This window comes from Cinclus cinclus, chromosome 20 (genome assembly GCF_963662255.1).
Source record: "Cinclus cinclus chromosome 20, bCinCin1.1, whole genome shotgun sequence".
Lineage (NCBI taxonomy): Eukaryota > Metazoa > Chordata > Aves > Passeriformes > Cinclidae > Cinclus > Cinclus cinclus.
This window is the reverse complement of record NC_085065.1, coordinates 6,136,245-6,160,168: the sequence shown is the minus strand read 5'-3', so window position 1 is coordinate 6,160,168 and position 23,924 is coordinate 6,136,245. Positions and strand designations below refer to the sequence as shown.

General features: G+C 47.1%; 2 protein-coding genes across 9 annotated transcripts; one reads left to right on the top strand and one right to left on the bottom strand.

Moving 5' to 3' along the window:
- Positions 1–146: 146 nt before the first annotated feature.
- Positions 147–19,245, bottom strand: GGA3 (golgi associated, gamma adaptin ear containing, ARF binding protein 3). 7 transcript variants are annotated; one of them, XM_062506427.1, is made up of 17 exons: positions 19,187–19,230; positions 13,825–13,909; positions 13,340–13,604; positions 12,780–12,878; positions 11,875–11,998; positions 10,984–11,087; positions 10,370–10,450; positions 9,306–9,443; positions 8,219–8,300; positions 7,639–7,755; positions 6,442–6,711; positions 5,806–5,873; positions 5,096–5,418; positions 4,352–4,617; positions 4,022–4,191; positions 3,593–3,703; positions 147–2,455 (listed from the first exon to the last, which is right to left on the bottom strand). In XM_062506427.1, exons 1-17 carry the CDS (start codon positions 19,224–19,226, stop codon positions 2,345–2,347), a joined length of 2,454 nt encoding a protein of 817 aa, XP_062362411.1. In that variant the 5' UTR covers positions 19,227–19,230; the 3' UTR covers positions 147–2,344. The 7 variants fall into 7 exon arrangements, with proteins under 7 accessions (XP_062362411.1, XP_062362414.1, XP_062362413.1 ...); XM_062506430.1 differs by having other exon boundaries at positions 13,340–13,415; XM_062506429.1 differs by adding an exon at positions 17,030–17,251 and having other exon boundaries at positions 13,340–13,909; positions 19,187–19,221.
- MRPS7 (mitochondrial ribosomal protein S7) lies at positions 19,193–23,924 on the top strand. Of its 2 annotated transcripts, XM_062506436.1 has the most exons (6): positions 19,193–19,274; positions 19,375–19,404; positions 19,902–20,093; positions 20,392–20,455; positions 21,302–21,469; positions 22,337–23,924. In XM_062506436.1, the coding sequence occupies exons 1-6, from the start codon at positions 19,225–19,227 to the stop codon at positions 22,556–22,558; spliced, it is 726 nt and encodes a 241-aa protein (XP_062362420.1). In that variant the 5' UTR covers positions 19,193–19,224; the 3' UTR covers positions 22,559–23,924. The 2 variants fall into 2 exon arrangements, with proteins under 2 accessions (XP_062362420.1, XP_062362421.1); XM_062506437.1 differs by lacking the exon at positions 19,193–19,274 and having other exon boundaries at positions 19,349–19,404; positions 22,337–23,831.

Below are 23,924 nucleotides of genomic sequence, written 5' to 3'. Positions count from 1 at the left end.
GGCCATCTCTTAAACCACTAGGGTTTTAGAAACAGCACCCTTCTCTAATTTTGCTTAGGAAGGTCTTGAGTTGATAGCTTGAGGATTTCCAGAAGCAGCACTGCACTGCAGAAGCCATCACGAGAAAGGGCCAGCACAGAGCCAGATAGGGAAAATGATTTATTCAACATGCAGCAGCACAAACGCATTGAAGATGTATGTACAGGTAGGATTGCTGGGGATGAAGCAGGAACCTCACCCTACAGACAAAGAACATTCATAGTTTAATTTCCAAAGCAGCAGAACCGTGGTGCATGTCCATGTCCAGGAGGCTGCTGCTGTTCACAGAAAGCACCTGTGCTCTCCTGCCTTCCTCCAAGTCACAGTGAGATCCACGTGCAGGGAAGTGGTGACCCTGCTCCTCAGGACACACCACCCAGGCACTGCCCCCATGCCTACTGTGTCTAAAGTGCTGGCAAGAACATGTATGAGGCAGAAAGAGTTCTCCCCTTGTCTCCCAGTCCATCAATTTAAAACAGCTTTCTTTAGGATCCAAACAACCCATCCCTCTCCCTTGCCTTCTACATCAGGGAGCTGACAAAGCTGACCTCTCCCCAGGCTTCAGACCAGGACAAGTTTGGATTCCACTTTCAGGGGCTCTTGCAGCTGCCTGGTGTCTCTGATGAGGGCCTCTGGCTTGTGAATTCCCTGTTTTTCATCTCTAGGGATTTTTACTCTGCAGCACAGTAAAGAAAATTGAACTATGCATAACTGCAAGCTGTGTTTGCAGCAATGGTTTTACAGCCACCATTAAATCCAGCATCATGTTCTGTGCAGTTTTCCTACATGAGGCAGGAGCCTCTGTGTACTGCTTTTCTCTGTGCTGCTCCCACTCTACATTTGAGAAGCACTGTTGTTTGACAGCCCTACTGGAAATGCAGAGCTGAGTGTCCAAGGACTGAGCAAGCACCTCTCTGTGCTTGTGTCAGTAGGTGCTAAAAACTCCCATTAATTTACAACAGTCTGGCTCAGAGCTCACTGAGGCACTGCTTGAGATGAAACTGAGAAGGAAGGGGCTGCTTCCTAATGATTTAAACCTTATTTCTGGGAGGTTGTAGCTAAGGAATCAGCTCTTCTGTTAACACTGATGTCCAGCAAAACTGCTTCCCCCTTTGTGGGGACAATTGCACTTTGCCACTTAATACACAGAGCAAAAAAAATGGGACATTAACCCAGCATATGCCCCATCACAGCTCGGGGGAGCCTCTTCCTTTCTCTGCCTGTTTGTTCTGTTGCAATAGCCTACAGCTCTATTATTTACATCTTGTAGGTCATTGTACTCAGCAATAAAACAGTATTAGATTCTATACCAGTAACACTGCCTGCATGAGGGGACATGAGAGGCATCTCTCCTGATCCCTGGTTTCAGTCACTGGCCCTGACTAGTGATTGTAAAGACAGTTCTGTGCTCCAGGCACTGTCCTCCTCTAATACTGACCAATACCCTCCAGCCCGCTTTCTTCCTCACTATGCATATTCTCTTTTCCCCACATGATGGAATGCAATGAAGGCAAAAAAAACCCAAACCAAACCAAACCAAAAAAAAACCAAAAAAACCCAAACCAAAACAAAACAAAAAAAAAACACCAAAACCGCCAGTGTAACCATTTACAGACAAAACTCAGCTCCAGCTGTCCCAAATGGATGCCCCAGAGTGGCAGCCAGCAGTGTAAAATAAATAGAACAAGTAAAGATACAGCAATATGGCACACATGGAGCAAGGAGCTGTTTACTCGGGCCCTTGGGAATGAAGCAGGAGAGGGAGAAGGGAGCTAAGTGCTATTTCAGTGTAAAAAAGGAAGCATTCCCTCATGGAGCAGCATTATTGCTCAGCATGCTCACAGCCCATGTGGCACAAGGAGTCACAGTCCCAGGGAGGGCTCTGTCACGGCTCTGCGCTGAGCTCACGGCATCATCACCCCACAGCCTGTTGGGACCTCTGGACAGCAGTGCAGGAAAAGCCAACTAAACCCCCTTCTGCTGACAGGTCTTCCCTCAAAATACAATAACTTCAAGTTTAATAGAGTGGAAGATAGAACCAGATTCACCCAGAGGTCAAGGTAAAAGCAGCCAGCACTGCCTGTCACTGGCTGCCTTTCAGTTCATGCTTGGCGTAAGTGTTCCAGGGCCCCTTCAAATGTGGGGCACAACATTCTGGACTAAAGCTACAAGCAGAGTGGTCAGGACATGTAAACAAAGCTGAACATCACCAGTGGATAGCATGTGTGTCCCTCCTCACGGCACATCCATTCCAGTCCTGTGGGATCCTGCCCTGGTCCTGTCAGTCTCTGGCAGTGTCCTGAGGTCATAGATTCCCCCACTGCTCTACCGGGGGAAACTGATCCACTTCGCCCACTTCTGTGCTGGGCTGATCTCCCAGGGTGAAGGTCAGTCTGTACCTCAGCCTCACCTTCTCCTGCAGGAAAGACAAAACCCAAAAGCAATGTGAGAACAGTCTCAGCTCAACAGCCCTGAACAAAACACTTCACTGTTACAGCTCTACAGAGAGCACAAGACTTCTGTTGTACAGGAGGGCTCAGGTTAAGTTCATTGAGTTCAGCTATTTACAAACCTGACTTATTCACCTTACACTTTTTATACCAAAAAAACTTTTACAGCTTAGCATAGAGCAGAACGAGAAAAGCATAAATGATCTGTGACCACAGACATGGCCAGCTGCTCAGCTGCTCTCCTGAGTCTAAAGACTGTGGCTGGAAAAGTTCCAAAAATTAAATTCCTCATCATGTGGAAGGTAAAATAGTTCCTGCACTGAAAAATGCCTTGCAATACAGCAAGCATGGAAGCAGCCCTTCAACGAGGGCACCTTCATGTACCCACAAAGGTTTTTAAACATCCACTAAACCCCTCTGACATTCAACCTTTTATCTCAGAGCTTTCACCTGACACTTGAAGGGTACATTTGTTGTAATTCTCAAGAATAAACATCTATATTTGTCAAACAATTAGAAAGCCCTTCAGCTTTCAGAGCTGGCTGAATGAGTAACTACAGCAAGGAAAAACAGCTTCTCAGATGCTCCCAGCATCATCAGCAGAAATGGAAGTGTCAACCCCATTGTGCCCCTGGTCACAGGTACTTCCTTAGAGAATGATGGAACAGACATGATCTGACATTTGTCTGTTGGTTCATCAAAAGTACTGCTACAGCACCAGTTAATTTAGCACTGAACTAATTATCAGCAAAGCCAGGCACGTTCAGTGCACGGGACAGTCAAACTCCTGATAGCAGCTTTGCTACCCTTTAAAGTCGAGCCTGACATGATCCTTGCCCTTTTGCTGGAAGAAGTGTACTACCCCTTCTCATGCCACTCCCTGCCAAAGACTGTTGGCAAAGCCTGAACTGAAACACTAACATTCCATGGTAACCACTTCTGGAGGGCACATTAGAATCACAGATAATTAAGGCTGGAAAAGACCTCCAAGATCATCAAGTCCAAACTTTTAGGAACAAACAGCTGGTCCCACCCCTCCACAGAGTTCAGATGATATCAAACGTGTCTGAAGAGGGCAGGATAAATCCCACTGTCCCTCTCACCTTTGCAGGATTTGCCAGAAGCATGACCTGGGTGATGGCAGCTGGTGGCTGGATGGGATTGAACGGAGACAGCTCAGTGCCAGAGGGTGGCTGTAGCTTCACTTTCATGGACTGCAAGTGAAATAGAGAGCAGAACCTCAGGGATGACTTCCTGCCTTGGGTACAATGAAGGATGCATGCACAGGCTGAGGGGACAACAGTACACATCCAAATGGAACAGAATCAACCCACAAGTGAGGATGAGGGAACAAGAGCCAGCCCAGCTTGCAAAACTCAATATGAACAGGCAGATCTTGACTTATCCTGTTCAGTGTTTTCTGCCTGTGACAAGAACCAATGTGTTCTGGAAAGGGGCAGAGCACAGCCTATGGAAACAGGGACAGGCTGTCCCAAGTCCCTGGATGCAGTCTCTGTGCTGTGTGTCCCTACCTTGGGCACGGCTGCCTGCAGCACGATGTTCCTCACGGGCAGGGGCGCTGTGTTCAGCATGGAGACCACCACGACCAGCACATCCGAGCGCCCTGGAGGGCACTCCCTGGCAAAGTGCAGCAGGATCCGGAAGCCATTCTTGTCATAGGCTGTAATGGGCAGGGCACTGCCTGCCACAGGGAGAGAAGGCAGAGAATCCAGGTTCCAGCAGATGCTCTGAGGCAGCATTGGCTGGAGCTGCTCAGCCCTTCTCACTATTTCATGAGCTTTGCCAAGAAGCTTTGCCTTTAAAAAATATCCAGAGCAAAATGAAAAACCTGAAATACTTACTGGGTTTAATGGATTCCAGGGGAACGTGGACATTGGCCAAAGAAATTTCAGGTGCTTTCACAGGACTGCCTTGCTGCTGGAATGATGCTGGCTGGAAGAGAGGACTTCCTGATCCAGCAGTGCAGCTGCTTGGGAAGGGAGCTGGAGGGGCTCCAGAGGTAGTGGCTGGCAGCCCTGCAGGTGCTGCTAATGGGGCAGGGGTGACAGTGCTTGGCAAAGTAACCCCAGGGAACACTGAAGGTGTCACCATGCCTTGGGTGGCATTCCTGCAAGAGTGAGAAAAGTGAAAGAGAAAAGTGATAAATGGAGCTGGAAGTGAAGCAGGAATTTCACCAATACCCAGAGATAACAGCACATCACAAGGACAAATCAGCAGCCTGGTGCCCGGCTGGAGTCTGTGGCTCTGCATGGTCTTCCTTGAGGAGAACTACAAGGACAGGGGTGGTGGCTGGGTGGGGTCACTTCTCTAAGTCAGGAAGGAAACAAGGCCTCTGTACCTCAACAGCTGGGTCCCCTTCACACCACAACTTTAGATCAGGCAACAGTACAGCTGCATGCTCTGTCTGCCTTTCTCTCCCAGAGGTGGAAACTCATATTAGTTTGTAAACTGAAACCTCTGAGAAGAAAAATACCAATTCCACATTTCTACCAAACCAGAGTTGAAAGTTACCCTCAGAACCTGGCACTGCAGTGAGCCTGGCTTTCTAACTGCAGAGCCAAAGCAAAGCCAGGACTTTTGCTTACCCTTTGGCTTCTTCAAGGAGTTGTCCCAATGCATCCGTCTTATGTGACATGTTGCTCCCCACAGACGAGCTGAAGTAACCAGGAGAAGCTGGAATAGTCTTAGGAGGCCCTGCAGGGGCAGCTGGTACAGCAGGAAATACAAACGGTGCTGAGTTTGGTGCTGGGATGCTGGGAGCAGTCTGGGAGGCTGGGAAAGCAGAAGGCAGCGTGGCTGATGTCCCACACGTGGTCTGTGATGTGTGATGGAGAAGAGGGTTCCCTGCAGGGTTGCAAGCAACAGTCACCATCTTCGGATTAAAGAAATCCAGGTCCAACTGCTCATTCTGAAAGAGAGGACAGGCAGATGCCCTAACTCACTGCTGGCCCTGATGCAGAGATAGCACTGCTCTGTTACAGAGGGACAGAGGTTTACCACAAAAGCAGGTGCTGGATGACAAGCAGCAAACTCTGCAGCCTAAGTCAGGGCTACATCTGATCTGTAATTTAAGCAAAGCAAGGACTAACATCATGGGGACAGATGGGATGCTGAGAAAGCCAGGTTCAGGGATACCTACTCTGTTTAAACACAGCTATCCCAGATTTTAGGGCTAAGCCAGACTGCCCCTTTGCCTGCGTGTGTGATCACATGATTCTCCACGGTGACAGGGTGTCCTGAGACCTCCCACAATGACAATCTCTCCCTCCCCTTCCCTGAGACTCCTCCTTTGTACCTCAAACATGCTCCACTGGTTGTTTTCCGAGGTCTCCTTCCCTGCTGCAGGGGCTGGGTCATTCAGGCCTGGAGGGAAAACAACAAGAGGAGAAAATTAATTCAGTGTCATTCCTGGGCTGCTGTTTCAGTACCATCAAAACTTGAATGAGCTCTGCCAGAGCCCAAGAACCTGATGAAACACTGAGATGGACTGCCAAGTCTATGATGAGGGAAAGACTGACAGTACCAGCAGCCAACAGTCATGCCCTGCACCCAGCTCTTCTAACCCATCCTGATTAGCACTGCCTTCTGCTGTTCACATCTGGGCTCCACAGACAGGCAGGCTCCTATGCACAGCCCCTCTGAAGCGCCTTCTCTTCAGCACAACACCACAAGCAGGGCTTCATCTGTCCCAAACTTCAGTCTGTACATGCAGCATGTCCCAGCAGCCCGAGATCAGACTGCAACTGCACTGAACAGTTACTTTCTTGCAGCCAGCTTTCGGAAGAGATTTTAATACTGACTCACTGACCAGGTCAAATATTCAGAATGATACAAGGCAGTGTTCCCTGGAATCCAGGAACATGGAGAACAAAGAAGTAGCCTTTGTCAGGATGGACTGAGCAGCCCTTTAGCAGGCCCCTCAGTATCTTACCCAAGCACAGGAGCTCCTCATCCAGCAAGGACAGGGAGCTGGTTGTGCTGCCCTGCTGAGTAGATGCTGTTTCCACCTGGCTGGAGGAGCTGCTGCGCAGCGGCGCGAACGTCTGGGGAGGAGGAGGGAGGATGGGGATCTCAGCTGGGCCAGGGGCTGTGCTGGGGGCTGCTGTCAGGCTGCTGGGTGGCATCACAGGTGGCGGGGTGCTGGTGACATCCAGTCCAGCAAGGTCAATGAGGGTGTTGAGATTATTGGTGGAGTTACTCCCTGCAGCAGACAAGAGAAAAGCACTACTAGGAAGGAGGCAAAAGGCTCACAGCAAACTCAGTGTGCAAAAGAAATTAGCAGGGAGGTGGTTTAGATCCTTATCTGAGCATGGCTTATGGATCTTTGTAACAGAGAAAGGGTATTTGCTGTCTGGACTACGTAAAACAACAGAGATACTTAAAGAATTTCCATATGAAAATCTGCTGCAACCACTGCTTGTTCCCCAGTGCTTCACAATTCATGATCTCTTCAAAATCTTTTGAAATCAGATGAGGTTTTGGGAGATCCTACAGCATTATAACAAACTGAGGCTACTAGAGAGCTGGAGAGCTGAAGGAAATTCATACCATATCAATCCTCATATTTAGAACAGCCTTGTCCCAGTAAGATGCTACCAGGCAGCAGCAAAAATGTTTGAGCCCAAAATGGTAATTCTGTCACACTCTTGTCCACAACATTCAATGGTGAAGCTGAAATGTGAAGTGGGCAACTGGCTTGAATTCCCAAGTGGAATTACTTGCTAAACCAGGAAAAGGACCCCTGGTCCAGCTCCTACTCTTCAGTTCTTGTGTTTTTGTTAAAATTATCTTCTTCTTATACATTACCATTAAGAAATAGGACAAATGTGGGGAGGAAAATGTATGAGAACTTCCAGCCACACAAACTGCTCATATGCAGGTTTGCTACTGATGTCATGAAAGGTTTCAATAATATGGACTGAGCAATAGAGGATGCAAAGCTCCAGCACTGCTGCTCCTATCTAGAACTGTTTATCCACTGCTCAGGAGCCTTCTTACTGCCCTCTGATTCACAAACTGTTGGCCACAACAACCATCAAATGCTACCTTAACAAAAGAGGAAACGTTGTTCAAAAGATTTAGAATTGCAGGAGTCAAAAATTAAAAAATTGGCTTCCCAGGAACTCACCTTCCACTGCAGAGATCCCAGTGAGATCCACTTCACCATTGATCACTTGCCCCTCTATAATTTTTTTATAGGAATTTATCACACGTGATAAATTGTCACTGGCCTGCAGAATATCCCCTACAAGAGAGACAAAAATGACCTCCAAGGCTTTAGTCACTTTGTTCCCACTAATGCTGAGAGTGCTCAGTTGTCAGCTAAATCATCAGCAAGAAAAAACATGAATATTTGGCTATGAGCTCCACCACTCTGTCTGTGCCACATTTCTATAAGCAATACCCTCATCTTTTCTAGCTCCATACACATTGCAGTAACAAGAACAAAACGAGCCCAGAGTTGTTCCCCATAGCAACTACCTCCCCCTGCAAAGCAGCAGCTGTCCCCCATCACTGCTCCCATCCTCCTGAACCACCAACTTTGCTATCCAGTCCTTGCCTGAACTGAAATGATAAGCACAAAGAGGGAAGGATTGTCCTTAATCAAACAACAGGAACCCACAGTGAGGAGATAACTTTACAGCTGAGCCCTTACAAAGGCAAGGACGACAAAAGCAATTAAAAAAGGACAAGTGTAGCTTACTTACCCAAACTGCTGTCATTATCCTCTGTCTCACTGGCCAGCTTGAACAGTGTCCGTCTCTTGGTTTCACACCTTTCGCAGAGCTCCTGGAAGACAGATCAGGACAAAGGGTTTCACCAGCCAGGAACCACTATCAGCAGCACCAGTCAGCAGAGAACAACCCCCAGAACAGACCAGTCTCACAGTGCTCACTGTGCCAGTGTGACTGCACAGCCAGAATGGCCCTCTGTGCCCAGCTCACAATGCTGAGCAGCATTACATGGGCCTGGGGTAACACAACCTGCATTCCCAAGACATCTCTCAGTCCTCCCTCACATCAGCACTTATGGCCAAGTTCTAGTCCAAAAGAGATGTTCCTTTCCCATAGAGCAGTCCCTAAAAGCTTGAGGAAGAGCAGAATCATGCTTCAGCAGTTAGGCTTCAACTGTGCTACAACCACCACTGAGTCTGCAACCAACAGCAGAGAGGTGGCATTAACAAAATGGTTCACAGAAACAAAGAAGTTTCTTAAGCATCTCACCACTGTTTAAAGACACTGTCATTAGAAAGAAGTGAGTTTTATTTTTTTGGTAAAACAATGTGCGATTCTTAAAGGCTCTGGGCCTATCAAGTCATCCCTGGTGGTTGTCTCGATTTTCACTTTGCTGATGTTCTCCTAACCTAGTAACACAACCTAAAACTCTTCCTCTGAAGGGGAGGGACTATTTTCTGCCCCATTCAGCCTTTAGTTTATTCATCCACAGTGCTGCATGGGAGAGCAGCAATCTGCAATAACCTGCAATCCCTGTGTCCTTATAGGATCCAGAATTACAAAGTGCAGCTTCTTGGTTCTGCCACGCTGCACCTTTGGAGAACAGTTGTACCTCACTTCAAGCATACACGAAACTGAGCTACACCCCCACCCAGTCTTTTGGTGAAAGGCACTACAAACATGGATATTTTCTTGCCTGCTGTTTGCAGCAACAAACAACTCCTGCTTCTCACCACTGCTCTCCTTTTTACTGCAGTGTTTGTAATTCTCTGCAAAACTTCAGTCTGTAGGAAAGGACTGACTCCAGGACTGCTGGGAAGAAGGAGCAGTTTAGACCCACCTTCATGAGCTCCCTGTCAGCCTCTGATGAGTCCTCTTTGCTGTAATGAACCAGCATCTCATTCAGCAGCTTCACATTGTTGTTCACCTCCTCCAGGGTGTGCATGCGCTTTGTCACCTTCTGGATCCGAGCTTCATCCTTCAGGGTGAAAAGCACAGACAGAAAGGGTGAGTTTCCTTCTAGAAGTTCACAGTAACACAATCACAGGTATTGTCTGCAAATGTGTCAAGTAATGGCTATTTAAAGTTAAGTTAGAAAAAAGCAAACAAAAACCTTTGTTCAAGTGAAGCCCTGTTTATTTTATTGTCTTTTCACCATCATTCTGAAATTACAGGCAACCCCGTATTTCCAATGAGTCTCATTAAATAGACTTCAGTGTATAATTACACCACTAAAAAAAAATTCCAGAAGTTCCTTTCTGCCTTTTTCAGAAGATTATTTTTTTTGTTCACTTGATGCCATTTAACAAATGAGATGTGTTTGAAGCAAAACACTGACTAGGAACAACAAGCACACTCTGGTGGGAAATGTCTACCCATCTCTGATTGGAAACTCCAACTAAGGACATAGGATAGCCTGCCCTGGAGACAAGAGGAGCTTGAATTAAATATCCTGGAAACCCATACAACCACTAAAGTCCAGAAGGTATCCTTTTATTTGCCAGAATCCCAGTGAGCAATTTCCTGGACTCGAGTTTGGAATGAGTGCCATGGGTGGATGCAGCACAGCTCTACAAATAGGAAGGTGTATCCATGAACTTGTTTGTGAGAAGACCCAGTCCAGTGACTCAGTTCTCAGCACGCAGGAGTGGTACCACAATGCTCCCACCAAACACTGATATAAAATCCCACTTTGAATGATGGGAATGTGATTATTTACAACAAGGGACATTCAATTCCTGCCCCACTCTCCACCAGAGACACCAACTGTAGACATTTCTGTGATACAAACATTTCCTAGGTACAAGCTAGAGACCAAATCTGAAGCTCTCCACCATTTAAAGTCAAATTGCTTAAAACCTGGAAAGCAGACTGACCTGAACCAATCCTACAGGAATTTCTTACCTCTTTTACCATAGATTTTATAAGTTTGTTAGCCTCTTGTAAATCATCTGGGTTTTTGCTTTTCAGCAGCTTGGCTAGAAGCTGAAAGACAAAAAGATGATAGTCAGGAAACAAATAAATTCCCTTGAGCAAAAGGAAAGGAATCCATATGAACAATTCAGGGGAAAAGGGATACGGGCCAGTGTTACAAAACTTACACAGCTTCCACAATTACAGGGACTTCAGCAGGAGTCATTCAGAGTTTATTATCTATGTGAATTGCTGCACTCCTGCTTTTACACAGGACATATTCTGTGAAATCTCAGAGACTTTTGGCACTAGATAGTTATTACTTCCATACATTATTTTTCCTCCTGTGTGTGAAACATTCTCTGCTACCCAGTAGTTCAGCAGTATGGCACTTTAACAGCAGTAACCCCATAAAGGTAACACAGACAAGGTCCTAACTAGAACTTTGGGTTAAGCAGGTGGACAAAGCAGTGAACCCTGCAAGAGTACAGACTATCTCCCCCCTCCCCAATAAAAGCCACATTTTTATACTTTGCTTCCTTATTCTAAATGTGCACTGGGTAATCACTTTTCATTAGTGATTCTGACACAAGTCTTCACTGTACCTTGGATTTCTCCTCATCATCAAACACTGGGTTCTTGGGACGAGGTGGTGGGGAAGGAATCAGTGTTCTGTCTGCAGGAATCACGGGGTCAAACATCACAATCCCTGAAAGCAGAAAGGGAACCCCTGGGGGTCAGCACACACACACCAGGCAGGGCCCACAGATACTCCCAGGCTGTGTCAAAGCCAACATACATCTGCCCCTGACACTGCCACGCTGTTCCAGTGAACAATACATCCAAATGCCTGAGCTGACTTTTACCTGGATGTTCTCCCAACCCCACAACATGAGCCAAAACTCTCCCTCTGAAAGGAAGGAACCATTTTCAGCCCCATTCAGCCTTTAGTTTATCCATCTACAGTGCTGCAAGGGACAGTTATGACTTGCAGTCTGTGTGTCCCAATAGGACAGGATGGTTTCCGGAGCTTTCATGGAATCTATTTTTCTTGTGAAGCTACTGCATTTTTTCCTTGTACCTACACAAGAAATGTGTGTCAGCTGAACTAAAGGAACAGCTGCAAAGCCATTTAGTTAAAAGAACACAAAAAGCCACTTGGAAGCTCTTATTTCACTTTAAATTGGACTTGTTCAAATAATCTAATAACTACTTACACCAAAAAAAAGAAACCAAAAAACCAAAAAACTTTAAAAAGGCCCTTCAAACCAAAAGAAAAGTATTTGCATGGTATTTCACTAATTTAGTTACCAGAGCAAATCTAACTGCCCAAGGCATTTACATATAATGAAAAGCTTTTCAGAGGATTTCTCCCTTGTTCTATTTCCCCTCAGAGCTTGCTTTGACCCCATTTAATTAGAAGCTGTATATTTTGTGACACTCTTGCTCAAATCCCAGGCTGGAGAGAATGCATGAGTGAGCAGTTGACTCCCTACCTTGTCTCTTCAGCATGTAGTAGGCATCCTTGATTTTGGATTCCTCTGGCAATGCCACAGTCCAGCTATACAGCAATTCAATGACTTTGGACTTCACCTTCTCTGAGACTCGGTCTCCCAGGTACTAAGTGTGGGAAAAAACATCCAAATTCTTCATGTTCTTAACTTCTTTTTAAAAATAAAGCTCTGTGGAAGCTCAGTGAAATACGTTCAAAGGTGTATAATCTAAGTTCCAAGATGATCTAAGGTACATCTCATTAGGAGGAGAAATTGCTCCTCTAACAGATTTGAAATAACAGTGAAGAGAAGCTTTGTGATTATATTCAGCAAAAGAAAAAGCAGCTGTTCTGCTGGCTCCAGGATTTTGCAATTTTAAAAATTACAGCAATACAGAGAGCCACCCCCTCCTCTATCTTATGGGAGAGAATTTGGGAATGCACTGCTGTCACACCATAGGGAAGATTTTCAGCACATTAAACTCATCATGAATGTTGAGGGACTTAGTCTGGCACACTTTACACAACAAGTAAGCAGAATGAGGACTAGAATGTCACGGTATGTTGTCAAACCTCTTGTTTTAACCTCTGCATCACATTTCTCTTCCACCATCACTGGAATTTTGTTTTTTAAAACAACAGAGCCCAAATTTCAGAAGCCCTTGAGGTACCTGAAGGATTAGACCAACCCAAAAACTGCATAGTGATGGCAGATTAGTCCAACTTCCTGAGAAATTTAGTAAGGCATAAAAAAACCCCAAAAACCAAGAGCTTAGCTAATAAATGCTCTTGAATATAGACTACTAAGTGTAATGAGCCAAACAGAACACTGCAAATATTTTGGATGCTGCCTGTAGCTCACAGAGGTCAAACAAAAAGCAGCTACAGCTGTAAGGCTCAGGGACTAACCTTTGGAGACACAACTTTTATTAACTCGTTTAAAAAGCGAAACTTCCCGACTTCGTTATGAAATCTTCTCCCACAATTCTTCATACAAGCTTCCAGCACCTGCATTCAAGGAACAGAAACAGGGGCTGAAAGCAACACCAAAACCCTACAATAGTAATGTGTGTTCTGCTTAGAAGGGAGGTGAAGGGCCCCTGTCAGTGAGACAAGTATTTCTGCTCCATGCAGACATCAATCTCCTATCTTTAGGAATGACACATCGAGGCAGGCTGGTGTCCCAACCTCAGCCAGGTGTATCTGTATTATTTCAATACTTGGCCTCAACAACAAACACCAATCTTGCCTGAAGATAGCAAAGGAAAGCAGCTCAAACTAACTCAGAGTTGTTTCCAGAGACTTTAGGGATGGAACTGTGCTCCCTCCCACCTCCTCCTCCCTCCCAGGGATGAGGACACTCAGCCCCCAGATGACCCCATGGACACACCCAGTGCCCCCTCTACTCCACCCAGGTGATGTAAGAGGATACATGCCTGGATTTAAGAGGAGGGGTAAGGACTACCTACTGTCAGGGCTTGGACTGCCTCCCATTCCTGTGGTGACTGGATTTTATGAGCCAGCAGTCTCACAGCTATCTGTGGCCTGAAACAGAGCAGGTAAACACCACAGAGGATTTTCACACTTTCACAAATTCTGCTGTTTAAACAAAGTGTCTTGCAAGTAAAGATTTTAAAGATGTGAAGCCCTACCAGGACTATCAGTGATAACCCCATTTTACAGACTGGCAAATGGAATAATTTTGGCCAGATGAGAACCCTGGAGCTGCAGAACCTGAAATTAGAAGCAGATTCAGAATTCCGAGTTTCCCAGTGCTCAGTCTGGATTAGCCATGCTGCCTTCACAGGAGAGGCAGCATCTTCTCTCTGTTGTAGCCAGCTCCTCCTTGTGATATCAGTATATATAAAAGAAAATACAAATGTTTGATAATGGAATTTCACACTTTAAACTGTGAACGTAATTTATTAAGTCTACAGAAGTTTGGGACACCCACCCTTCAAGTTCCTTGTTGATCTGGTCACAGAATCCAATGATGTATTCCCAATCTTCTTGCCTGTTGGACGGGTTGGTGGCTTTATCTTTGGCAAGGGAAAGAGAACATAATACCAATCAAGAGAAGAAACAGTATGAAAGGTCACACATTTCCTAGAGAAAAACATCTGACATCTATTGCCAGCTCCAAAAAGGAAGTTCACATGTGGTATGTCTGCTCAGGGAAAAGGGTGTGTCCAATCTGAGACATCCAAACGTCCAGTAAGAACCACTGCTTTCCAAAGAAAACAGGTGCCAAATCTCAAGTATTTAGAGACAGAGTATTCCCATACCCTAAATGAGAGCACAAGATAAAATATTTCAGCTCACAGTTTCCTCAGCCTGAAATGCTGTCTCTTTCTATTTGGCTGTAACATTAAACTCTTTAAAGGTTAAACCCTCACACTTTCTACATATGAAACTATTTTTGTATACCCTGGGAATTTTGCAGAAGCAAGAGCTGGAACATCAGATGTTTAATATCAGTCATTTAGCATTAGCACTTGCTTTTGGAGTGCCAGCTGATTTGATTGATGCCTTAGCATTTCTCCTGAGATTTATGAACTAAAATTTATTATTATACATTGAGTTCTTCTTGCAAGTAATAAACACTACAGCCTGCACCTGATCAGGAACTGAAATCCTACGTGCTGAAGCCAAGAGATCAATGCTTTACTGACAAGGCTATTTCAGTCTCCTGAAGGATCCTCCCTTAAGCAGCAGGACCCCACTGACTGTACTGACTGCAGAGTAGTGAGGCTATCAGCATCTCCTTGGTTATGAATGCATCTTCTCCATGTATTTTACTTAACCCTGATGCAGAATGAACACATCAGATTCCTGCTTTAACCTAATTTTCCAGCCAAGATGACCAGATAAGATGTTTTTTCTTTCTTGTAAGGGAAGAAACAATGCACTGTACCTATGTAGAGATGGCATTTAAGAAACATTCCTAAGAATTTTAACATAATGGGAAGAGGTTTAGAAAATTACATATTGCTTAGCCAGGTAGTACAGAGCAGAGGATGAAGGGCAGGAAAAAACCCAGCACACATCCCTGTACTTTCATCTCAGAGGGAAGCATAACAAAACAAACACGTGCTGCATTACCAAGTGCCATTTTTTTATCATCATTAAAACATATCCTTTTACCTTTCCAGAGACAGCTGAACAGCTGTCAGGCATCTACTCCAAACCCTCCCTTTCCCAGTGTACTTCAGCCTTCCTACTGTGCCCATCCTGCAAGGTTTGCTCAGGTTTTCCTCCTCACTGGATGATACTTGTAAAGCAAGTAAATTTTTCCATGGATTGCATGGTAAAATATTCCACTGGTCAATCTCTGTGCCTCCTGCTCACCTTCACGGGACCCTAGATAAGCAGAAGACAGCAACCAGCGAGGAATAACTGCAAAACATCCTGCAGAACTTGCTGAGCTACCAGGCTGGTTTTAAACTAGAGAGATTCAAGGGAAGCTCCGTTTAAAAGACAATTTCTGCAGAGCCAAACAAACTGTTTGGAACAGTTGTTGCTGGCACCTACATCTTATCACCACATTTCCAACTGATGAACACCATGAAACCATGGACTTACAACAATCTAAAGCCTCTTCATTCAAGTCAAACAGCACTATGGTAGTTTGGTGCTCCAAAGCACCTCTTGTGCTCGGCAGGCTCAGAAGAAAAACACTGAGTTCCTGGCTGGAATTAAGGGAATTTATTCAATAAATGCAGGAGGAACACAAACAGATAAGGACACACAACCAACTGGACTCTGTTGGCTGCACTTCCTGAAATTAGGAAAACGATGTGGTACAAACAGGAAAATGTAACCAGGATTTCCATGTTCAAAGTCTGAATTGTAAAGCTGTTCCAAATACCTCCAAAAACTGTTTGCAATGGCACTGGATTATTTCATGCTCTCAGACTCATCTAAGATTTTTTTGCAAAAGCTCTGACGCGAAGACAGTGAAGTCTCAGAAGGAGAGAGTGACTGCCAAAGGGAAATGCTGTTCCACATGAAGAAACTCCCTATTTGCAACATGCATAAAACCTCCATATGAAATCTTGGTTCATAAAAGTTAATGAGCTTGATCACAAGTCCTGCCCTGGCTCTGGAGATTGATGTGTTTGCATGACACAACACAACAGGGTGTATGGATAGCTGTTCCCAGTCTCAGCACTGCCACGTGAACTCAGCATGCCAGAGGAGTGGAATTACCTCACTTCACCTTTCCAGCCCTACAGGAAGCTGTGTCACGGCTATCAAGTTGTGACTTAAAATCTTCTCTATTTTTATGAAGAATGCTTAAAATGTGGGCAAGGAGCTCGTCTGTGCTGCTTTATAAAAATGTTTTAACTCTTATGTGAAAGAATTCCCTCCAGGATGAAGAGTTGGTGCTCTGGAATGTCAAGTCCTTGGCTTTTCTGTTGAAACTGCCAACCAAGGCCCATTTGGTACCAGTTATTTGCTTCCAAAGACACTTGTCCACATGATCCCTCCCTGAAAATCCCATTTTACACTGGCAACCACATGAATCTAAACTAGCTGTCTGGAGACTGAAGTCCTGGCACTACCCCAGTCCTGCCACCACTTCTGCCTCAGTTTTCAGCTTTTTTTAATGTGCTCAGGACAAAGCTGTGTCACACCCACCCCGAGTATCAGAGCCATTCAGCCCTCAGGTGCTCTGCCAGACTGAAATGCTAATGAGGCAACATTCAGATTAATAATTAGACATGAAAAAAAGGTGTTTGTTTTCTCTGGAGATAAACTATGCTGGAAAGCAGAGAACCACAGACCATTAACTGGCTGGTAATGAATGCTCCTGTTTTCCTGGGTTCACTTCTCTACTGAAATGAAGCAAAAGCTACTCCAACAAAGAATTTCCCCAGGTCAGGCTTAGCCTCTGATTCCTAGTCCAGGCATGACCAGTCTAACAGTCAGATTCTGCAGTCCTGGGCAGAAAAGAATGCTGAGCCAGAAAAACCAAGGAAAAAAGAAATTAAGACAATTATATTTTATCCATTTGCACCTGTTCCACAGTGGAACACTGCCTTAGCCTGACATGAGTGGGATACAAGAAGCTTCCTTTTGGACGAAGCAGAAATTTGGATGCAGCACTGGAGTCAAAGGCTCCAGTTGTGTTTGTATAACTGACATTATCTCCTAACCTTCTTCTGATTCAGCTCAGAGCAGAAGCAGAGCCTGCCAGCCAGGAGGGGACAGGAAGGATCATGTTCTCTCATCCCAGCTGCCTGGAATGAGGCAGGACATGCAGATGCCAGATCATCCCAGGCTGAGGTGCAGATCCTGCTGCAGCAGCAGGACACGAGGATGATGTTACTTCACGGGTCTGTGACTCCACCTGATGCCAGAGGCAGGGCAGCAGAAGGCTGCACACCACCACGGAAAAAAACAAAAAAAAAACAAAAAAAAAACATTTTCAGTAAGAAATTCTCCATCTTCCCGCGGCTGGGAAGTTTGCTTTGATGCTGAGCCGTTCCCTTAGCATAGCACACCCACAAGGTTGGCATTAGCCACGGCTGTGTCATGATTACAGAAAAAACCCCTCGGGAGGGCAGGTGAAGGCCGGGAGCTGCACCAGCTCTGCCTGCCCGGCCTCACGACCCCGCCGGCAATTCCCGGACAAGGAAAGCTCCGCGCTCGCCGCGATGGGAGGGGCGATACAGCCACACCAGCAGCGATCATTGTAGCAGTGACCTGGCATAAAAGCACCCTCCGAAATCAGAGAACAGCACTCAAGCCTTGAAAAAATGCGTGCCCCTCTGCAATCAGGCTCGCTGCAATGTTTCTCACAGTGAGTAAGGCCTTTGCGACTCTTCCTAAAGGCCAAGGACACATCACCTCTCCCTTAACTTCCTCAATTAAAAAATATCTCCACAAAACAAGCAGTCAGGAAGCATTCCAGGCTGTACAACCCAAAATATCCTTCCTACTAGAGATATTTTCACACACAAACTGAACTGGGTGAGTCAGCTCTCCTCAGAGAAAGATTGCAAGGAAGGGATGTGGGTGTTCCTTCTTGTGTCTCACTGGCTACAACAAAAGATAGTGACAAATTGTGGGAGTTCAGAGGAGGAGCAAAAACGGTAAGGGGTCAGAAGGGACTGAGCTAAAATGAGAAGAGCTGGAAACATCTTTCAGCCAGTAATTCCTATAACAGATCATGACAGCATGTACATGTTTGAATTGTATATAAAAATATCAAGAAAGAAGGAGAATTATCTAGTCTTGTTTATGGAAGGTTAGCTCCAAAGGTAACAGGTTTTCCAAGCTGAGGTATTTGGGATAATGACCATGTGCTGTTTGCCCAGTGCCTGACTATTTGGAACTTCACGTGCTGTCATAATCAAGCAAGTAACTATTAAAAAAAAAAAAAAAAAAAAGGAGAAAATCTAGGCAACAGGCTATGATGTGCAGCATGGCCTCCCAGGTGCAGCAGCAAGAGCTCCTGTGTGTGGAATATACAAAAAACAATTACAGATATGACTGGTTCATTCAGGAATCACATCCCTGTGTTCTGTACAGCCAGAGCTCAAATGACGTGGGCAGTACGGACAGATACAAAGGCAGGGGAAACTCAGCAGGGGCTGGGCATCAACAACAGCAAGGGTTTGTCCCCTCTAACCTTTAAGGTACCTTATTCTGACAAAGGGTTTTCATATATTCCAGCCTGTACAGAATGGATATCCACAACTACCCTGAAACCGCAGCCAGGCATAAAGCAGGATTTGTCTATTTGAAAATCACAGTTGTGTAACACATAAATACAATTAATGGGGGGAAATCTCACCATTCTGAACCTCACGGACAGCACTCAGGCTGTACACTCGGCGGGTCACAACCCAGGCAAAGGAATAGACGGGAGGGACAGACACGAACCATTTTACGGACAAGAAAAAGCAGCAGCCTCGCGGGTGCTGAGCAGGGCGAGCTGCAGACGAGCCCATCGCCCACATCTCCCACGGGAGGTTGGTACCGGGCCCAGCCGCTGCCGCGCCCCGCACCGAGCCGAGCGCCGGCAGGGACGCCCCGGCTCTGCCCCTGGGACGGCGCCTCCCCGGCTGCTGAGAGACCGTGCCCGGGGGGCTGTGTCAACCCATCCCCAAGGCGCTGTCATCCCCCGGCCTCCCCGGGACGGCCTCGGGGCTCCCGCCCGGCTGAGGGAGGCGGCGGGATCGGGCGAGCGGAGGCTGCAGGGCGGCGCCGGGAAGGGGGGTGAGGGGCCGGGGGGCAGCGGGGCCGGGGGGCAGCGGGGCCAGAGGTCGGAGGGGGCCGGGCGGTGCCCCCACGTCCGCGGTACTCACTCAGCCAGGACTCCAGGCTCTCCCCCTCAGCCTCCGCCATGTTGCCGGAGCGACCCGAGGCCCCGCCCCACCCGCGCGAGAGCCGAGCGAGGGGGCGGGGGATGCTCTGGCCACGCCCCCTACGGGCTGGCCCCGCCCCTCGCGGCGGCGCGCGCAGAGAAGATGGCGGCGCCCAGCGCGACGGGGCTGGGCCGGCGGCTGAGGGCCTGGCTGCCCCGGTGAGCGGGGACAGGGGCGGCGGGGCTCCCCGGGACAGCACGGGGGCAGCACGGGGGCGGGCCCAGGGCGGCGCGGCGGGAGCGGACGAGGAGTGCATGCGCTTCGCTGGGGGTCACAAGGACGGGCCGCCCGCCTGTTTCTGCCGGGCTCACACAGGCATAGAATTGTCAGGGTTGGAAGAGACCTTTAAGGCCATCCAGTCCGACCATGAACGCAACTCTGCCGCTCTAATCCCTAAAGCACGTCGCCAGGTCCGGACTCCTCTTGAACAGCTCCAGGGATGGTGACTCCACCGCCCCCCTGCGCAGCCTCCTCCAGTGCCTGGCCACAGGAACAGTGAAAAATGGGATAGAATCCCTTACTGAGCTGCTTGCCCGCTGCCACGTGATGCCTCTCACATCTAGCATGTCCTGAGGCGTGTTCACATCTGTCTGCATCCCTGTCACGGCACAGCACATGCACTGGGTTACAGCCCTGCTTCTCGTGTTCCTTGCAGGATAATGCCGGTGAGATGGACCCGCTACAACCCCAGCTACCTGGAGCCAGAAGTAAAAAAGGAATCGTATCGGAGACCTTTAGAAGAGCTGACTGAGGAGGAAAGGGAACAAAGGGAGCTTAAGGCTGTTCGACCAATCAAAGCTGCTCCTCCCACTCTCTCCAGTTCTGTGTTCAGCGACCCTATCATCAGGTCAGGGAAAGAAGCAGCTCCTCCTTTCTCCAAAAATGCCTGGGAGCTGTGCTTCCCTTCTCTGCCTTCACCTGCTGGCTGTACATTGCCTTTTGTTATAGCACAGTCCCTGTATTCTGGCTTAACTTTTTCCCATCAACGAGTCCATTGTCCTGGAGTGATTAGAGATAATTACAGCAGATCTGACAGCACCCACATTTAACTGGGAACAACACAAAGGAATGGGGGTGGGGGGTTTATTTCTGTGGGTGATAAAATCAGAATTCATACCAGATCCTATCTGATTTTGTGTTTACAGTAAATTCACCAATATGATGATGAAGAGTGGAAATAAAGTGCTAGCCAGAAGCCTCATGTCTCAGGTAAGAACTCAGGTTTCTTTCCCACTATTATGTTAAAACTAGACAAAATAGAAGGCTGGAATGTCAAACCCACTGAAATTGGGAGTTACCAGAACTTGGGTGGTCCATCTCTGTGGTCCTGTTTTCACTCTGCCACATATTGCTTGCACCATGAGTCCTCTGATAATCCATGATTTGTTTGATAAAGTGTACATTGCCCCAGCCTCATTAGCTCACAGACCAGCAGGTGACAGCAGCTTCACAGAGAACCTTCTCTTTCCATACTTCAGTATCCCTGTGTCCTTTTGTATTCCTATTTGTATTTGTATTAAAGCATCATTTTCTCTAAAGATCATCTTTGCAGTTCTCTGTCATAACTTGCCCTTGAAGTCCCACAGATGTGTCACCTACATGAAACAGCTTTGAACCTGCTCTGACCCACAGCAACTGGTATTAACTGGTGGTCCCACCTGGTCTGTTCCACACTTGAAATGGGAACACATTTTGCCTAAATGTTCCCAGTTAACTGCTGATTCCTTTTACAGAAAAGCACACGGGCTCTGGGCTCTGCAGTCCAGGCTTTGCAGGGGAGGATGCTCAGTGTACAGAACCCTATTCCTGGCTCCACTTTGTCCCTGCCCTTCCCTAGCTTCTGGCCCACATTTGTGCTGCTTATCCCTCTCACCCAAAATGCAGTGATTGATAAAAGAGACTGAAGAACTGGAAGAGGGTGAAGTAAAACTTGAGTTAAAGAATTCCCAATGGGTTTTTTGCCCCTGGAGCTGCTCACGTGTAAAAGCGATGTAACCTTATGGAGTGTGAGAATCCATCTGCTCTATATGTCTCCTTTCTTGCCTTTCTTCCAAGACTCTGGAGAACATTAAAAGGAAGCAGCTGGAGAAGTACCACAAAGCTCCAGAAAATGAGAAGGAGACAATTGAATGCAACCCCTACGTAATCTTCCACCAGGCTCTCAAGAACTGCCAGCCCATCATCGGGCTTAGCAACATCACCAAAGGAGGCAAAACCTACCAGGTGAAAGGGGAGGGACTGGAGCACATCTGGTTGGGAGATAATTAGCTAGGGAGGCAGATGAACTGGTTTCCACCCCGTCAGCTCAAGATCATCTCTCTGTGGAAAGAGCCACTTTGGAGTCTGGAATAAATCAGCACCTAGAAACTGTCGAAAATCAGGATCTCCACCTTTGAGTATTGTGCTTCCCCTGTCACAGAATTACTAAGGTTGGAAAAGACTTATATGATTAATCAAGTCCAGCCATTAATCAGCAGCAGTCTCTGGTTCTCTAAGTAGATGTGAGGAGGAATGCACAGCAAGTATTTTCCAAAGAGACAGAGGTCATCAGCAAAAGAATTGGTAGTCCTTGGACTATCAGTTCCATCCTTTCCACTGCACTGTTTTGCTTGGGGAGAGGTCTCAAACCCCTGGGGCAGGTCAGCATGGCAAAATGGGTCCCCTAGATCCAGTGGGATATTTAAAACACAAGCAGAATCTGTCTCTGAGTATGGGCTCTGCAACCCTTGGGGCCTGTAGGAGAGGTAAGATGTGAAGGCATTTGGAATGAGATGATCTTTAAGGTCCCTTCCAACCCAAATCATGCTCTGATTCTGTGACTTCTCTGTATTCAGTGCAGAGATGGGGTGACCATCTCCCATCTCTGCTAACTCAAACCAGTCTGGACCCACCTCCCGAACAGGCCAGAATTTCCATTTCGGTAGCAGTGACCACTTCCTACAGACAGAGTAGAACTGGCAGGGCTCAGCTGTCGGGAGTGGGTCTGGCTGCAGAGAGCAGCACAGTGAACATGTGCAGGTACCAGCTGGTGCTGTGTGACTGCTGGGGAGGAGCAGGTTCTGATAACAGCCACGGTTTAACCCTTTCCAGGTGCCCGTCCCACTGACGGACAATCGGAAACGCTTCCTGGCCATGAAGTGGCTGATCACCGAGTGCAGGGAGAACAAGCACCGCCGGACCATGATGCCAGAAAAGCTCTCCCAGGAACTGCTCCTGGCCTTCAACAACGAGGGGCCTGTCATCAAGAGGAAGCACGTCCTGCACAAGATGGCAGAGTCCAACCGGGCGTACGCCCACTTCCGCTGGTGGTAGGGACCCTCCGTGGGACACGCTGCCCCGGCCCGGAGAGCAGAGCCCCAGGGCTGCCAGCCTGGGAAAGGTGGAATATCCCTTGCAGGCAGCTTTTGATCTAACCCAGGGAAAGCTCACACCACCCCACAAGGTTGTTTTTCTTTGTGCTTGTTTGGATGGGGGAAGGGGAAATCTGAGTTATCGGCCCCAGCAGGGCTGCTCCAGTTATTTCAAATCACTTCCCTGTGAAGACAAGCCTTAGATGTTTTTCTTTCAGCAACGCTAAACAAAACCATCTTTCACTTACCTGTTTCCTGGGGATCTGAAAGTCTCTCTTCCCCTCAAATCAGCAATGTTTTTGGCTGCAGAGCTAAGAGCAGAGGGATTGGTACAACAAGCAATAAAAGGCCCTTTGTGATTTTTGGTTTTGGTCATCAGCAACATGGTCTGCACAGATTTGATGGGAATGTTGACAAAATAAATCCAGTTTTATGAGAAAGGTTTCCCAGTTCCAGACCTTTGTCTCTGTTGCTCCAACTACCCTGGTTGTGTAAAGCTCTGAGGCCCTAGACTGGAGCAGACACTGAGCTATCACAGCCTTAGGGCTTCAGTCAGGAGCAGCCCTTCAGTATTGCTCAGCAGCTGTGCAGGGAGAAAACAGGGCACATGTTAGTGGAAAACTTTTATTAGGAAAAAATCCTTCAATAGACTATTTTGTTTCCTTTCTTCATCTCCTGTTCTTATAAGAAATATACCACAGCTGAAACTTGCAAAATTCTAAAAAAAAAAGTTAAAGTTATTGTATAAAATCTATAAAACCCATTCCTACATGTGCTCAAGGACCTCTCCTTTCTCAAGCTACCCCGTGGCAGGTATTCATGGCTGTGGGAGAGGCTGTGTACATGCAGGTGCAGCCAGCATGCTGGAAGGAGTCTGGGAAAAAAAAGCACTTGGTTGAGCTGTTTGTGAGACCGTGGTGTGTTCTGGGACCTGTCCCAGAGAACCAGGTGCAACCTGAGCTGGGAGATTTCCCTGCTGCCTCCCACAGCTCTGCTGGCTTTGGCGTGAAGCAAAATGTTCTCAGTCTAAACTGTGCTTTCCTTAACACTCATAGAAAATGCTGGTGTGAGCTAGAAGCCTCCTGAACCCTTTGCTGGCAGCAGCTCAATATTGAGACAAAATCGGTGGGAGAATGTGCTGGGTGAAGCATGCCCTTCCCACCACTCTGAACCTCCAAAGACCAGCACCAGCTGCATCTGACAGTAGGTGCAGAGAGGCTCTAGACAGTATAAATCCTATTTACAGGAAGTGCTAGAAAACTAATGTGAAAAATTCCAACTTGGTACAAAGCTTGCTGGCGAAGGTGCTGAGGATTCCTGTGCTGTGG